Source organism: Nylanderia fulva, unplaced genomic scaffold, assembly GCF_048542155.1.
Source record: "Nylanderia fulva isolate GAGA-0341 unplaced genomic scaffold, ASM4854215v1 Scaffold45, whole genome shotgun sequence".
Classification (NCBI taxonomy): Eukaryota; Metazoa; Arthropoda; class Insecta; order Hymenoptera; family Formicidae; genus Nylanderia; species Nylanderia fulva.
In genome coordinates, this window is record NW_028190532.1 from 268,704 (window position 1) to 285,502 (window position 16,799).

Genomic DNA, 16,799 nt, shown 5'->3' on the forward strand with positions numbered 1-16,799 from the left:
ATACTCGTGGGATTTTAAACGAGAAGAATGCGCGCACGCCACTATAGCTATCACGTTTGGTTTTATAACTTGCGATTGATTATTCCCCGCGAAAACATCATTAAATATTCTACGTTTCAATATTTTCGAGATATTAAATTTACACACATATACCCGCTATTGTTCGCTTATTGATGGAAGTAACTTTGAATAGCGAATAGCAATATAATGTATCCATTTGATTAACATAAATTGTCGGATATATTAGACATCGTCCTGCAATAAATTTCAATTTGAGAATCGTACGAATTGATAATTTAAATTATTACGAATGATTCACTATCGCTTATAAAACTTAAATCGCGTGTGAAATAGAAAATATTTATAAATGTAAATATTTATTACGTTTATCATCATTAAAAGTAAAACGTTTGTATTACGTTCAAAAATTATTCTTTTATTATATAGATATTGTAAAATTTGAGATCAGCGAATGTATTAAGATTTAACAAATTTTAAAAGCCTATGTCTCTTAGTTCACTTAAATTTATTTCAAGTGTTTTATTTTTTTCTTATGTAATTTTACTGTTATTATACTTTTCATTTGATCATTGTATTACAATTTTTTTCTATTAACTCAAATAATTCAAATTTGCTAAGACAACTTTCTTTTGTCTCAATGACGAAAAAGATCACGTGCTCAATACGCGTACAAATAGATCTATCACGTTGCACGACTTTACGACTTTTTTTACAACTCTTCTGATAGCTGGAGATAAACGTCATCACAGGTGTGTACGACTATCAATTCAATATTTGTTACAAAATTCCTATGCTCAACGCTATTTGCACACGTTTTACGATGTTCAAACAATTTTCATACAATTTGTTACTTTGAATAATTGTCATGTGAAATATATTGTACCTATATTTTTTTACAAATTAATATTCCATCTTCAGCATTAATTTACAAAGTTCTTTTCGCGACACATCATTAATAATCGACGTCTCGACAAACGTTAGAAAAATACTTGTAATACTCATAAGGAGCAATACATTATTTTTTGATAGATATATGTACATCTGTGTTAACTTTACAAACACGATACATGACTGTACTAAGAGGGCTATCTAAGAGGTCGAGCAAATATCAATTTAAGGCGCATGATGGAACATTTTGTAAAACTCAGCATCACTGCGCAAGCTCATTACAGAAAGCATTTGTTTTTTCGATTAACAGGAAAGAACAATCAGGGCTGCTCGAACGATCGATCGATCGATCGGAACGCGCGCGCTTTTCGGAGCACGTCGTCGCGGGTAAACGTCACATTCAATGACACTTCCATGCGCGTCACGTGTCATATGTTACCTGTCAGATCACGGCGTGTCTCGAGCAAATCGGGCGAGTCTCAACGAATCGAGCAAAACTCATCCGCGTATCATTCAAGTGATAACGAGACCGATACGCACATAAACACACATATGCACACACATACATATATACACGCACATGTGTTCACTATATGCACACGTGTATTATCGACGTAAAAAGATCGCGTATTTGTTCTCTATGCACTTTCACTATTTTTTTTCCTTCTTTCCTTCCTTATCTCTTTTTTTTTTCTCCGACCGAGCGCGAGATGATCTTCAAACTGCGAAGCAGCATCCACGACACCGTCGTCGTCAACTCGCGTTTCACGACGATCCAGATTCGTATGTGCGCCCGTGCGTGGTGATCACCCGCGAATCGTGACGCACACGCACGAGCATCACGCACACGCGACACACATTTATTACCGCACACTGCGACGTCAGCGCCGTACTCGTGACGTGTGTATATAGTTGAGAAAAAAGGAGAGAGACTCCAAGCTTGTGTGAATTGTATGTATGACTCGCACATTCGACCGGTTCTAGCTGGAACCAGTGATATCCCCTTCTGGATGTGTGTCCACTTCTCTCATGTAGCAGGCGCATCGATGAGTATTTAGCGAGTAGGAGGAGGTATCAATGTACGCTCAATCATATGATTAGAAAGAGAAAGAATGTATAGATTAAGAGCGACAGAGATAGTTTAGAGATTTACTTGGATTATGCTGGAATGTAAAGAAATAACGAGAAATATGTGTTAATAAAAGAGAAATATAAAAATTAAGATAACATCGATGATAATTACAATATTTACTAATCATTATAGAGAGAAAAATTGATACAGAAATTTCAAATTAATGGACCATTGTATGAACAGATGTTAATTACCATTGACATCATAAGGCAGAATCAAAATTAAGCGAATAAATATCAGTAGAGTCATTATTGATAATTAATATACAAAAATTATAAAAGTTTATAAAATTTTTTTTTTATAAATTAATTTTATTATTAAGTATACGCCTCTTCGGGTTTGTTAATTGATATTCATTTATATTTATTCGTTCCATCTAAATTTGATTTAAAATATTGGGTTTAAATATGGAAAGCTATGCCGTTAATTCTTGCATATAAATAATAACACTTAATATTTCAAGAGAATTGTATTTTACTTCACCTTACAATTGAGACTGCGGAAACATGCGATATCTGAGGTTCTGCACTTGAGAATGATATCATATCACTATACTAATACAATCGAACAATTTTTAATGTAAATGATTGACAGTCTCGTTCTTTTTCTTCTCGGTACAAGGTCACTTTTAAATCCATTTTAAAACATTTATCTAGCCACAGTTAAACACACAGTTATCACATTGTTTATTTTTTTCATAAAAAGTATAGACTAAAAGAGATTTATGAAGTTTATAGATAGCATAGAATCTAATGTAAAAATGAGATCATTTTTGTGTCTCTAGGATTTCTTAATGCCGATTAAGCAACATAATTAATGATCATTTGATTCATTGAATAACACAAACTTTATCCATTATTAAAAGGTTTTATATACACCATAGATATAAAAAGATTTTTTAAATAAACGATGTAAAACTTAACAATTAAATCATTCTAATCCAAAAGAATGTTGTTTAAATTAATTCAAATTAAATTAATTGAACTCAAATTTTTATAAACAAATTATTTTTAAGTTTTTGTAAATCCAGTTCTTTGATATAAATTTATGATAAAACGCAGATTGGTAATATATTTGTACAATTTCTTTTGTAATTAATTACTTCATAATGCAATAACAATTTCTTTATAAAATAATCATAAAATCACAAAAAGTTTTTAAAAAAGAAAAAACAGCGTTCACGCATGAAGAAATTTATGTAACGCTAACTTTCTGCAACTTTATAGCTTTTTGACGCTTTATTGTATCATTAACGTTCTTCTTATTAAAAGTATCGTAAGCGGTTCGTTATAAAAGTAATTAAATAATTTAAGAAACAGACATTATCATTTATCATCACCTTGAATAAATATCAATTGAACAATATGTGTGTGTGTGTGTGTGTGTGTGTGTATGTATGTTTAAATCAATGATATTTAATTATATATTATCAAGATTTTTTCTTACAAGAAATGTCGTACAAAAAAATAAAAATTTATATGAATGCAGTATAAATACAAAAATAGTCACAAGAAAAGAACCGAATCTTAAGATTGCGCAATTGGTTTTAGATATTAAATATCTCATCATATATCATATCTCAATATCTTAATCGCGATCGAATACAAATTGTCTTGATCTTTTATTTTGTTCAGGCTGATCACTAATTAATATTCATCTTTCCAGTACAGTTTTCTTATTGTTCCCCGTTCTCTTTGGGATGTTTAGCAATGTAGTAAAGAGTTTTCTTAATTAGTGGTCCTGTAGGTAACTAAAACCCTTCCAGCTAGAATCCGTTCTCGTTGGTTACATTGCTGTTCGTATGATTGAGATGACCGTTATCTCTTGAGTTTGAATACCAGAATCATTGTTACTGTAAATATGCTTGTTGCTTGGTTGATGATAATCATATAACGATTCTGTAGTAGTAAATGTATTGTTAGTAGTAATACCTCTAATCTTAAAATGTTTATTGAAATTTACAGTATTGTCAGGTAATTGGTCCGTTTTGGCTATCAGTACTGCTTGCATTAAAATGCACAAAGAGATAGCCTGGAAAAATAAAGATATATTTATAGATTATATGAATCTTATATTGTAAATTTAATTTAAATTTTATATGTAGAATAAGAAAAAAGATTTGTGAATATACTTATAGATAGTTTTATATATAAATAATAAATATATTATATAAAGATAATAGAGTTTAACGTAACTATATTTAATTTTTTAATTTTTTATATTTTAATATTATTATAATTATAATTTTAAATCAAATAAAATTTTCTATGATTGTTTAACCAAAAAAATTGTGGCGATTGAAAACAATCGATTTAGAAAAATAAACTATTGTAAATTTATGATTGCATATACAAGTACGTTCTAACAATGCATTACGTAATTTTTTTTATCAAAATTTGAACTCACCAATGGATTCATGTTGAGAATAGATATACTATTTTTTATTATTTTGAAGTTATTACTTCGAAATCTCTTACTACACTGAATAAACATCTCGTACAGACTTTATATATATTGTTTATATGTCCAAGGATTATGGAATATTTTTAAATACATTAGGCTTTCCTTTCTCCTTGTATCATGCATTCTTATTAAGCAATAAATTATGTTTGCTGAATGCTCATGCACGCACACGTATACAAAACCTGTATTTATCACATTCTTGGCAAACTTTTAAACTTGAAATCAAATCTATATGCGTAAAATCAAAAAGTCGATTATACTTGAATTTTATAAAGAAATCTAAATTTATTTATTTATAGGAACTAATATAAATATAAAATGCACTTATTTATTTTATGTGAGAAGCATATAAAATAATTAGATATAAAACTATTAAAATTGTTAAATAATGTTATAATGTGATAACCACTCATTCACATGCAGTAATATGTTTGAAAAGAATGTTTTGAAAAGAAATTATTGAATATTATCAAATATTGATACGTTTATTTTGCAAGATTTACAGTGTGTCTTTATCAATAACATACAATTAATGATATTGTATGCAAATATTATATATTGATAATATTATAAAAATAAAAATAATTTCGACGTGATTCGTCCAGTTCTCAAATTGAAAATGTCTGTATATAGGAATAGAATATCTGTCAAACTCTAAAGCTATCGCGATCGAATCCCTTAAATTTTTCTTGATCTATCTTCTTGTCAAAGCTGGTCTGCGATTTGCCGATTTTACTCATGTTTTTATTATGTCCGGTGTCCTCATTCCATTTTTTTCTCAGAATGTTCGACGATGTACTAAAAAGCCTTCTTATTAATTAGTGGTGGTACCACTAATTAATGTGGGCAAGTGAGCACCCTGAAATCCGGCCTTACTGGCTATATATAAGACCTTGAACGTATATATTATTGTGCCAGTGTAGCTATCTCGCACGTTCAGAGCTCTCTATCAGTATCTATATGAGAGAAGTAATCATTTTCATGCGCCTGATGCCAGTATGAATGTTATACTTACAGCTGTAAAGAGAAGTAGGAAATACGGAGGGAAGGTTAGTATCTTAAATCTATTAGTGGTTGATGTAGCATAGGTGAATGCTCTTCTTGCCACTAATATCACCGTGGTTTTTAACAGAATGCACAAAGTGATTATCTGAAGAACAAAGAATCGTATAGTTTTTTTTTTTAATTTTATGGTTTATCACGAGGGCTCTGTTTCCTGCCGCCTATACGGCAAACACCTCCGGGGATGAAGCTTTACAAATATATGGATTATGCTAAAAGAGAAATGACCAAAACGAGCACGTTGAACCATAAGAGTTTATAAAAACGCGTACCTGATCGTAAGAAGCGACACGATAGTTCACCGCTTTTTCCTAAAGCATTCATATGTAGTAATTGTTTGAATAGAATTTTTTGAAAAGAAGGAAATTATTGAATATTATCAAATATTAATACATTTATTTAAGATTTATAGTGTGCCTTTATTGATGATATAAAATTCATTACATTGTGTATACATATTATATAAAATTGATAATATTATAAATATAAAAATAATCTCAACGTGAATTGCCCAATTCTCTCTCTCTCAAATTGACAATGTTTGGAAGGATCGAATATCTGTCAAACTCTAAAGCGATCGTGATCGAATCGGTTAGATTTTTCCTGATCTGTCTTCGTGTCGAAACTTGTTTGCAATTTGCCGATTTTATTTATATTTTTATTATGTCCTAATTCTCCATCTTTCTCGGGATGTTCGACAATGTATTGAAGGGCTTTCTTAATTAATGGTGGTAATGGTGGTGTTGTGGGCAAGTGAGCACCCTCTGGCTGAAATCCGTTCTCATTGGCTATATATGAAACCTCGAAGGTATTGCCCTTATTGTCACTGTAGTTGTAGCTTCCTTGCGCTTCCAGGATCTCTTGATTAGAGCCTACATTATTGAAATGACCCTCTTCCTGCGCCTCGATACTGGTATCAATATTATACGTGTAGTTGTAAAGAGAATTGGTTGATCTTGGGTAATGTAATATAGTAGGGTGATAACGACGTGTTGTTGGCGTAGTAGGAATAGGAGTTGTATAGGTAAACGCAACATACTGATGTATATTAGTGGTTGACTTTGCTGATAATCTGTCTATCGCTAATATCATCATCGTTTTTATTAGAACGCACAAAGTAATTATCTGGAAAATAAAGAATTGTAAAGTTCTTTAAATCATCAATTTGATTTTACATAATTCTATTTTAGAATAGGAAAACATTCACAAATATGCTTATACTGTCAAGATTGTTTAACAATTTATACTATAGGAATACTAACTATCTTATCTAACTAAAATATCTTTGTAGTGTAAATTTAATGTTTCTAAATTAAATTATAATGTATACAGTAATAAAGAATAATTTATCAGTATAATATATCTCTTCGTCTTTTCGGCATATAATCTGATAAACGCATTGTAATATTACTTTTTTGCGTAATGTACATATACACTAATTATATTTTTACATGTATAATTAATGTGTAATTATAATTTGTTAAATTACATTATTTTTAATTCGTCTACATATGTATTAATTAATGATTAGAGAGATTCAACTAGCTCCAGATTTCCAGAAGAATTTTTTCAAGTAAAACAGACAATATATGATTTATTTATAAGAACATTTGATTTATTTATGTATTTTAGAATATTTATTGTAAGTACTTATATATATATTTTTTTAATTTGTTTTCTATATTTTATTATTTAATTAAACAATTTAAATCTATAATGTGTTAATATTGTATATCAATTATATAATTTGGCGTAAACATTTCATTTTTGCATATTGATATCGATTAATTTTAAATTAAAAACAATCTTTACTGAAAGATATTACTTGTGATAATTCATAATAATATTGGAATTACAAAAAAATTTGATTGCATGTGTATAAATATTGCCACTGCGTCACATAATATCTCTTATATAGAAATTCATAAAAACTCACTCACCAATAAGTTCATATTTAAAACGGTAACCAGCTGATAGCCGTTTAAAAGTTTCTCACTGCACTGACTTTAACATCTTGTGCAGCTATTTATATCCGACACATCTGAAGATTTCAACACTTTTTAAAATATCTTAGGTTCTTTATTTTTTTATTATGCTTATCATTACAATAATGTAACTATATTTATAGATAAATTTACAAACACGCATGTACACACATAAAATCTGATCTCCTTGACTTTTAAACCTAAAATCAAATTTATACGCGTAAAATCATTGAAAGTCGGCTAAACTTGAATTTAATAAAGAAATGTATATTCGCCTATTAGGATCCAACAAGGCTACAAAATTTTAAATCCTATTATTGAGATAAAAAAAAATAACATATGCATTCACATTGATAATTACAGTCAAAAATTGCAGCAATTACACAATAAATGTGTAAAGGAATAAAATAATTAAAATGCACAAATTTTAGGTGAGAACCATAATAACTACATGTAATTAATGTTAAATAATGTTATATATATGAAAAGCGCATTTATACGTGCAGTAATTGCTTGAGATAAATTAAAAGAAAATTTGTGAATAATTAAAAATGATTAATCGAATATTATCCAATTGTTGATATATGATTGCAATATTTATGTGTATTTACCGATAATATAAATAAATTAATAATATTATGTGAATATAAATAAATTAATAATATTATATGAATATAAATAAATTAATAATATTATGTGAATATAAATAAATTAATAATATTATGTGCAAATTTTATATAAAATTTATTAATAATATTATACAAATATAAAAATACTTTCGACGCGAATAGCCCAATCCTCGAATTGGAAATATCTGTTCTATAGGGATCGAATATCTGTCAAGCTTCAAAGTTATTGCGATCAACTCTATTAAGATTTTGTCTAATCTATCATCTTATCAAAGTTTGCTTGCGATTTACCTATTTCATTCATATTTCTGTCCCAGTGTCCTTATTCTGTATTCTTTTCAGGATGTTCGGCGATGTATTGAAAAGCTTTCTTAATTAATGGTGGTATTGTGGGCAAGTGAGCACCCTCTGGCTGAAATCCGTTCTCATTGGCTATATATGAAACCTCGAAGGTATTGCCCTTATTGTCAGTGTAGCTGCCTTGCGCTTCCAGGTTCTCTTGATCAGAGCCTACATTATTGAAATGACCCTCTTCCTGCGCCTGGATACCGGTATCAGTATTATAGTTGTAGTTGTAAAGAGACTTGATTGATCTTGGGCCACGTAATGTAGTATAACGACGTGTTGTTGGTGAAAAAGAAGTTGTATAACGATGTGTTGTTGGTGGAGGAGTTGGGTCGAACGCAACATACTGCTGTATATTAGTGGTTGACTTTGCTGATAATCTGTCTGCCGCTAATATCATCATCGTTTTTATTAGAACACAGAAAATGATTATCTGAAAAACAAAGAATCAGTTCTTTAAATCATAAATTTGATTCTGTTTTAGAATAGGAAAAAAATCATAAATATGCTTGTACTGTCAAGATTGATTAACAATTTATACTATAGGGACACTGACTATCTTTGCACTAACTAAAATATATCTCTGTGCAAAAATGTGTCTAACAATAAATAAAATTGTAATGTGTACAGTAATAAAGAATAATTTATTATCAATATAATATATCTTCGTCTTTTCGACATATAATCTGATAAAGGGCATTGCAATAAATATTTTGCGTGCTGTACATACACACTAAGTATATAAAAATTTTAATAGTAATTAAAAAAATAGTAATTATAATTTGTTAAATTATTTACTAAATTAATAAAATATTAATTTGTTTACATATGTATAATTAACGATTAGAAATTCTAGATTTTCAGAAGATATTTTTCAAGTAAAACAGAGACAATGTATGATTTATTTATGACAATATATCGCTTATTTATGTACACGGATCTCCTATTACTGCATCACATAACATTTTTTGCACAAATTCACAGAAATTCACTTACCAATAAATTCATGTTAGAAAATAGTATATATTACTAGCTGCTGCTGCTAAAAAGTTTTTCACTGTGCTGTCTTCAACATCTTGTGCAAGCTTTATATATCCGACACCTCTGAAAATTCCAATATATTGAAAAATATCTTAGACTCTCTTCATTTTTTTTGTTATATTCATCCTTACAATAAATTTTAATTATATAGGCAAACGCACACATATGTAAAACCTGATCTCCTTGGCAACTTTATAAACCTGGAATCAATAGATTAGAATTCAACAGAACAAAATGAATCATTATAATTATTAGAATCATCAAACAAATCCTGTCATTGAAAAAAGAAAGGAAAATAGCTTTGTACCTAAGTCTAATAATAACGACAGGTGTAATATGATTGCAATTTCGTATTTTGAGAACTGCTTTAAAAACAGATTATGCAATTCATTTATCGCAAGTAAAATTATAAATATGTAAAAGCATAGACAGATATAATTAATATGAGGTACAAACATGTTTATGTATTGCGATGTGTTGTCATCCCAGTGAGAAATGATGATCGAATCGACGTCGATTCGTTGTCGAATCGATGTCAAATTCGTCGAATCGATAACGATTCGACCAATCATTTCTTACTGGGATTTATATTATTAATACAATCAGTTCTTTTTTTAAAGTACCACTAATTAAAAAAGAATAACAATAATAGATATTTATTACGACTAGTGTGATATTCAGTCACATCTCAAATATTTTTAATGCAGTTTTATACCTTTGAAATATCTAGATATCTTGCTTATTTGTAGAAGCAATTTTATTGTAATAACATGTTATTGGATATGTTTGTGTAATATAAAATCAAATTATTTGTACATATTACTCGAGAAGCGCAAGTTTATCCACAAAAAGAATAATAATAATTTGGAAAATTTTTATTACAACCTAACATCTTGTACAGGTTTTATATATCCTTCATCCAAAAATTCCATTAATTTTAATATCTTAGGATTTTATTTCTCTTGTCAATTGTGTCATTTTAATGAATCATACAAAGCGAATGAGCTAAATGCGTACGTACATATAATTCAAAATCTAGTATTTTTGTTTTTAATAAGAGATTTTAAAGGTAATATCACATCTGTGTAACATATCAGAAAACAACTAAATTTGAATTTAGAAAATATATAAAGAAATAAAAAATAAAGAAAATTGAATTTAAAATCTGACAAATATAATGGAATATTTTCATATATATAATGCATAATAATGTAATTATGTATAGTAATTATTCTACTTTATTTAGAATAAAAGTTCTACAGAATGCTATATGTACAAATAATTCTTTTGAACAGTTCTTTTAAATACAATTAATCTAAATAATTTTTATAACTCTATAGGTGTTTAGAAGCGTCGTTTTACTATCGCATTTAATTATAAGATTATAAAAAAGTGGAATAAAATTAAAAAATAAAATAAAATAAAGATTATAGAATAAAATAATTAGAAAAAAATTATTTAATTATTTATAGAAAGATATCCTTCAACAAAAATTTATTTCTTAATCATCCGAGAGAGAGTGATTGCAAATTGGTCTTGTCTTGAATATACGCAACAAGTAAAACGTTATCGTTTGCCTGGCGAATAGCAACTGGATCTACTGCGATGATTAAAGTTTCTGCAGGAGACAAACACAGAGATTTATTTCTATCGTTTATTTCTATCTTTCAATTGCACTTTTCCGCAAGCAGAAAATTATTTTATTTTAATCTTTATTTTATTTTCTATTTTTTTATTTTTTCCAGTTTTTTATAGTCTTATAATTAAAAAATACGATAGTAAAAAGACGCTTCTAAACACCTATAGAGTTGTAAAAATTATTTAGATTAAAAAAAATTTCTTCTGATTAATTTTTTTAATTAAAGTATCTTCCAGCACGATATTAAAAAAAGATATAAAATATAAATATTACAATAATATAATTTAAGTTCTATTGACAAGAGAAAATAAAACATATGAAATTTTTAACTTTAGTCTAAATAAAAATTTACCTTTCATTTCTAATTATCATATAAACTTTTTTATGCAATAATTTTTATAAGATAAATATTATGATTTACTTATAACTAATATTTACTTATAATAACTATTATAACAATGTTTAAAAATGTTGAGAGGGACAGTAGGACAGGTACTCAACTTAATCGAGAGAACGAATGCGTTTCAGTCTCAAGTAAGATTATTTAATTGTTACTCTGGCTCAAAGATACAAGAAAGAATAGAAAAGAATTACGAGACAGTCACACGCGAGTCGCGGGGTACAGACAGTAACAACGTTAGTGAAACAAAAAAGAAGAGGGGAACGTCCCGTTCCCAAAAGATAGCGACACCTAACGGCGTAATGACAGCAAGATGTCATTACCGAACGCACTCGAGATCGTAATCCAATCAGAGAAGGACGATCTCTAACACTTCCCCTCGATACGAGAGCGTACGACCGTCAATGGTTAGTTTTTGACATCCAGCATTCCAGACAGTTGTATGCACTTCTCCAATTTAGGTCTGGGGAGGCTCTTAGTGAACATGTCGGCCACGTTGTCGTCGGTAGAGACATGATCGATACGAAGTTGCTTATTTGTCAGTGTCTCTCGGATGAAGTGGTGTCGTATTGCAATGTGTTTACTACGAGCATGAAATACTGGATTGTCAGCAAGCCTAAGGGCCCCGTAGTTATCGCTGTAGATGATTGTATCGGCCAGGTGGCCGAAACCCAACTCCTTGAGAAAAGCCGTCCAATAGATCGATTCCTTGGCTCCTTCGGTGAGTCCCATGTACTCTGCCTCGGTGGAGGATAAGGCTACGGTCCTCTGTTTCCGTGAATCCCAGGATATTGGACAGCCACCTAGCAAAAATATGAATCCGGAGTAAGATCGCCGATCGTCGCTGCAATTTCCCCAGTCGGAGTCGACGAATCCCTTCAGCGTTCCGGTTCCGGTTGTGTAGCTCAGGCCAAGGTCTAGAGTTCCCTTCAGATACCTGAGTACCCTTTTTGCTGCGATCCAATGGGTATGGTTGTAAGAGTTATTGAATTGTCCCAGACAACTCGCCGCGAAGCTTATGTCTGGTCGAGTTGTTATTGCTAAATACGTAAGACATCCCACCAGTTCTCTGTAGGGAACGTCCTCGTCAAGCTCGGACGGTTCAGGCTCCTTGGTTAATTTCTTGTTGATGTCCATGGGAGTGCTGACTGGTTTGGCGTCAGTCATGTTAAAACGTCTCAGGAGATCCATTATGTATCCGCGCTGATTCAGTGTCAGCCGGTTTTCTTCCTGAGTAAACTTCACTCCCAGGCAGTGTTTCACAGATCCGAGATCTTTAATGTCGAAGCGACTGGAGAGTACTTGTCCTAATTCTGCAATCGACTTCGGATCCTTTGAAGCGACGAGGAGATCGTCGACGTAGACAGCGATCAGGATGGTATCTTCCCCTTGCCCTTTGTAATATAGGCACGGGTCGCCGTTGGATGCCGTAGCTCCGAAACTGAGTAAGACTTCGCGGAGCTTTTCGTGCCATCGTCTTCCGGCCTGACGTAGCCCATAAATAGACTTTTTGAGAAGACACACTTTGTCGCCTTGGATCAGCTTGTTCAGCATGTTCTCCGCCTTCATTTTAATTGCGTGATCTCCTTCGGTCTTGATTATAGCGTTTAAGATGTTTTTTAGTTGATTCGGAGGTTCCATCAAAATCTTCTCCTCTAGTTCTCCGTTGAGATAGGCGGTGGTTACGTCAAATTGTTTTATGGTCATCTTGTAATTTGCGGCCAAAGCTGAAATCAAACGGATAGAACTTAGACGGGCAACGGGTGCGAAGGTATCCGTAAAATGGATTCCCGGTCTCTGCGCAAATCCTTGCGCTACAAGCCGAGCCTTTCTCCGCTCCAAGTGACCGTCGGGTCCGAATTTGTTACGCAAGACCATTCTGCTTCCTATAATTTGAGCGCCCTCCGGACGATTGACCAGCTCCCAAGTGTCGTTTTTGATGATCGATTGAATCTCTTGTGACATGGCCTCGAACCACTGTTCTGAGTCGGCACCCGCTAGCGCGTGCCGTATTGGTACTTCGGAGACCAGTGCGCTTTCCATCAAATCCAGATCAGCGTGCTGCACCACCTCGTTGTATGCTTTTCTTGGCCGACCGCGCTGTCCGGTTCTGACGATCCTCGGTCTTCCCGGTCCTCGTCTCATGGCTGGCAGTTCTGCGTTGGGAATATTCTCGTCTATGTCAGGCGGATCTTCGTCATCCTCCGCTGGTTCTCCATTCTCGTTGATATTATCAATATGAGGGTCCAGCGTCACTTCGACGTAATCCTGTCCGAGTTCGTTCTTGTCGGCGGGTTGATTCAAGTCGCAATCTTCCGGTAGGAATTCTTGAAATTTGCCGGCTTCTGAACGAGACGTGTTGCAGAACTTGACGTCTCTAGATATTACAACCGTTTTCTCCTGTGGCAGCCAGACTCTGTAGCCCTTGGATTCTTCAGAGAAGCCTACTAGGATGCCCTCTTTGCCGCGAGGTTCCAGCTTCGATTTGTCGGGTCTAGTGTCAAGGCAAAATACGCGGTTACCGAAATCGCGAAGATGGCCGACGTCGGGAATTTTTCCGGTCCAAATTTCGTGAGGGGTTTTGCCGTTGAGACTCTTCGTCGGACAACGGTTTCTAATATAATTCGCCGCGTTTACCGCCTCGGCCCAAAAACGGGGTGGTAGAGCCGCCTGAATAAGGAGACATCGCGCTGTGTCGAGTAAGGTACGATTCTTACGTTCCGCGACGCCGTTTTGCTGCGGATTGTAAGCCACGGAGAAACGTCTCGCGATCCCGCGTGATTTCAGAAAATCTTCGAGTTTATTGCTCCGATATTCCCCGCCGTTATCGGTTTGTAGGCATTTAATTTTTCGGTTCCTTTGATTTTCGACGAGAGCGATGTATTCCATTGTTGCCTTGAACACTTCGTCTTTTGTCTTAAGAAAACGTACTTCGCACCAGCGCGAATGGTCGTCAATAAACTCGACATAATATTTCGCTCCGCCGATGGATGCGACGCACATGGGGCCGCACACGTCCGAATGAATTAAGTCGAGTAGTTCTGATTCGCGCGTTGATTTCTTAGGAAAGGGGCTTCGACACATTTTGGATTTTGCGCACACATCGCATTCGACGTCGTCTCCTAGGTCCTTTCGGGTTATGCCGTGTACGGTTCCGTTACGCTCGGCTTCACGAAGATCTGATGCGTTGAGGTGTCCGAGACGTCGGTGCCACGAGATGTTCGATTTAGATGTAGCCGCTAGAGATACCTCCTCTTCGGGTTTAGCACGCGCGGGTCTCGACCCCTCGCGCACGAAGTACAGTCCGTCGATTTTGTCCGCGACGATTTTTAGTTTTCCGTCGCGATCTAGAACGGTGGCGCTGCTCTTGTCGAACACGACCTTGAAACCTCGTTCTGTAATCTTTCCCACAGACAAAAGATTTGTGCGCAAATCGGGGACGTACAAGACGTTTTTCAACGATACGTCCGCGGTGGTACCGAACACGTCCGCCTTTAAACTCGCGATGCCCTCGGCGACTATTTGAGTGGACTCGTTATTTGCGAGGTTAAGTTTTCCGCGTTTCGAAGGATCGATGCTCGAAAAAGACGCGGAATCGTTACACAGATGCGAAGTAGCACCGCTGTCCAAACACCACTTTTGCTCGCGTCCCGCGGATCTAACGAGTAATGCCTGGCTCACGCATAATGATACCTGATCGCTCGTTTTGGTAGGTTCGTTGCTTGCGACGCTCTTGTTGCGGCACTCCAGGGATTTATGTCCGAACATCTTGCACTTATTGCATCGTAACCTCTTTTTCCTCTTAGATTGTGCTTTGTCGTTTCCGGAGCTGTCGGATTTCGCACTTTGTTGATTCTTCGAAAACGGATTCTTTTTGTTAATGTACATTGCACTAGACGCGGAACGTTCGTTACGATGAGCATCGTGCTCCTCGACGATTTTTATGCGGAGGGACTCGGGGTCGGGTAACTCGTCGCGCGACTCGATCGCGACACGGAAGTTTTCGTAACTCGATGGTAAACTATACAGCAGCGCGATCGCGAGCACATCCGGGTTTACGTTTACCTCCATGTCTCCTAACTTATCGACCGCGTCGAAGAATTTCGCGATGTGTTCGCGCACGTCGTCGCCCTCTTCCATTCGATGTGACATGAGTTGTTTTAGGAGAGTCGCCTTCCTCGCCGGTCCCTTAGATAGATATATGGATTGTAGCTTACACCAGACCTCTCGCGATGTACTGCATCCTTTGATCGGTTTTAGTTCCGATGCACTGATTGACAAGACGATGTCGGACCTGGCTTTGCTGTCGCCTTTGTTCCAGGCTGCAATGGCGGTGGTTCTTTCGGCGTTATTTTCGATGGGCTCGGGTTTGACGCAGGTCCCGTTCACGTAATCCCATTCGTCGTTTCTGATGAGTAGCGCCTCCATATGAATCCTCCACGTGTCGTAATTTTCGCGATTAAGAGGTTCAAATCGCGAAACGTGGGTAGAGCTCATCATTTCTGCCGGATTGTAACGTTGCTTGGACGAAGACACAAAAAAAGAAAAAATGTCCACTTCGATCACACTAATCGCGTACGTAAGTCGTGTGTCCTGGGCCCATAACCTGTTGAGAGGGACAGTAGGACAGGTACTCAACTTAATCGAGAGAACGAATGCGTTTCAGTCTCAAGTAAGATTATTTAATTGTTACTCTGGCTCAAAGATACAAGAAAGAATAGAAAAGAATTACGAGACAGTCACACGCGAGTCGCGGGGTACAGACAGTAACAACGTTAGTGAAACAAAAAAGAAGAGGGGAACGTCCCGTTCCCAAAAGATAGCGACACCTAACGGCGTAATGACAGCAAGATGTCATTACCGAACGCACTCGAGATCGTAATCCAATCAGAGAAGGACGATCTCTAACAAAAAAATAAATAAAATTATATACAAAATAATTCTCATTATAGAAAAAGAAATTTGTTTTTCGAAAGTTTACAAGCTACATTAGTTACATATACTTATATATAAAAAAAGGAAAATTAAGCGATATCTTGAATGACTCACAATCAGTTATATTCATAATTATTCGGAAGGCTCACATCCTGTTTAAAACGATAGGTAAGATTCCGTTTCCTTTCACATTTTCTCTCTCTCTCTTTTTGCGATAAATACAATATATTGATTATCTTGTAATACTCTCTCATTTACG

The 16,799-nt window shown here is 34.1% G+C and overlaps 2 protein-coding genes and 1 long non-coding RNA gene across 5 annotated transcripts; all 3 read right to left on the reverse strand.

Annotated features, from left to right (window-relative positions):
- Positions 1-3,348: 3,348 nt before the first annotated feature.
- LOC146721576 (uncharacterized) lies at positions 3,349-4,517 on the reverse strand. The gene is made up of 2 exons (XR_014925611.1): positions 4,448-4,517; positions 3,349-4,072 (listed from the first exon to the last, which is right to left on the reverse strand). It is a non-coding gene; the product is annotated as an uncharacterized LOC146721576 (long non-coding RNA).
- Positions 4,518-6,034: 1,517 nt separating this feature from the next.
- LOC146721577 (endocuticle structural glycoprotein SgAbd-2-like) lies at positions 6,035-7,562 on the reverse strand. The gene is made up of 2 exons (XM_029306736.2): positions 7,507-7,562; positions 6,035-6,691 (listed from the first exon to the last, which is right to left on the reverse strand). The coding sequence occupies exons 1-2, from the start codon at positions 7,516-7,518 to the stop codon at positions 6,128-6,130; spliced, it is 576 nt and encodes a 191-aa protein (XP_029162569.1). The 5' UTR covers positions 7,519-7,562; the 3' UTR covers positions 6,035-6,127.
- Positions 7,559-9,603, reverse strand: LOC114934096 (endocuticle structural glycoprotein SgAbd-3-like). 3 transcript variants are annotated; one of them, XM_029306738.2, is made up of 3 exons: positions 9,522-9,603; positions 8,472-8,958; positions 7,559-7,607 (listed from the first exon to the last, which is right to left on the reverse strand). In XM_029306738.2, the coding sequence occupies exons 1-2, from the start codon at positions 9,531-9,533 to the stop codon at positions 8,503-8,505; spliced, it is 468 nt and encodes a 155-aa protein (XP_029162571.1). In that variant the 5' UTR covers positions 9,534-9,603; the 3' UTR covers positions 7,559-7,607; positions 8,472-8,502. The 3 variants fall into 3 exon arrangements, with proteins under 3 accessions (XP_029162571.1, XP_029162570.1, XP_085342677.1); XM_029306737.2 differs by lacking the exon at positions 7,559-7,607 and adding an exon at positions 7,624-7,751; XM_085486551.1 differs by lacking the exon at positions 7,559-7,607 and having other exon boundaries at positions 8,272-8,958.
- Between the last annotated feature and the right edge of the window lie 7,196 nt (positions 9,604-16,799).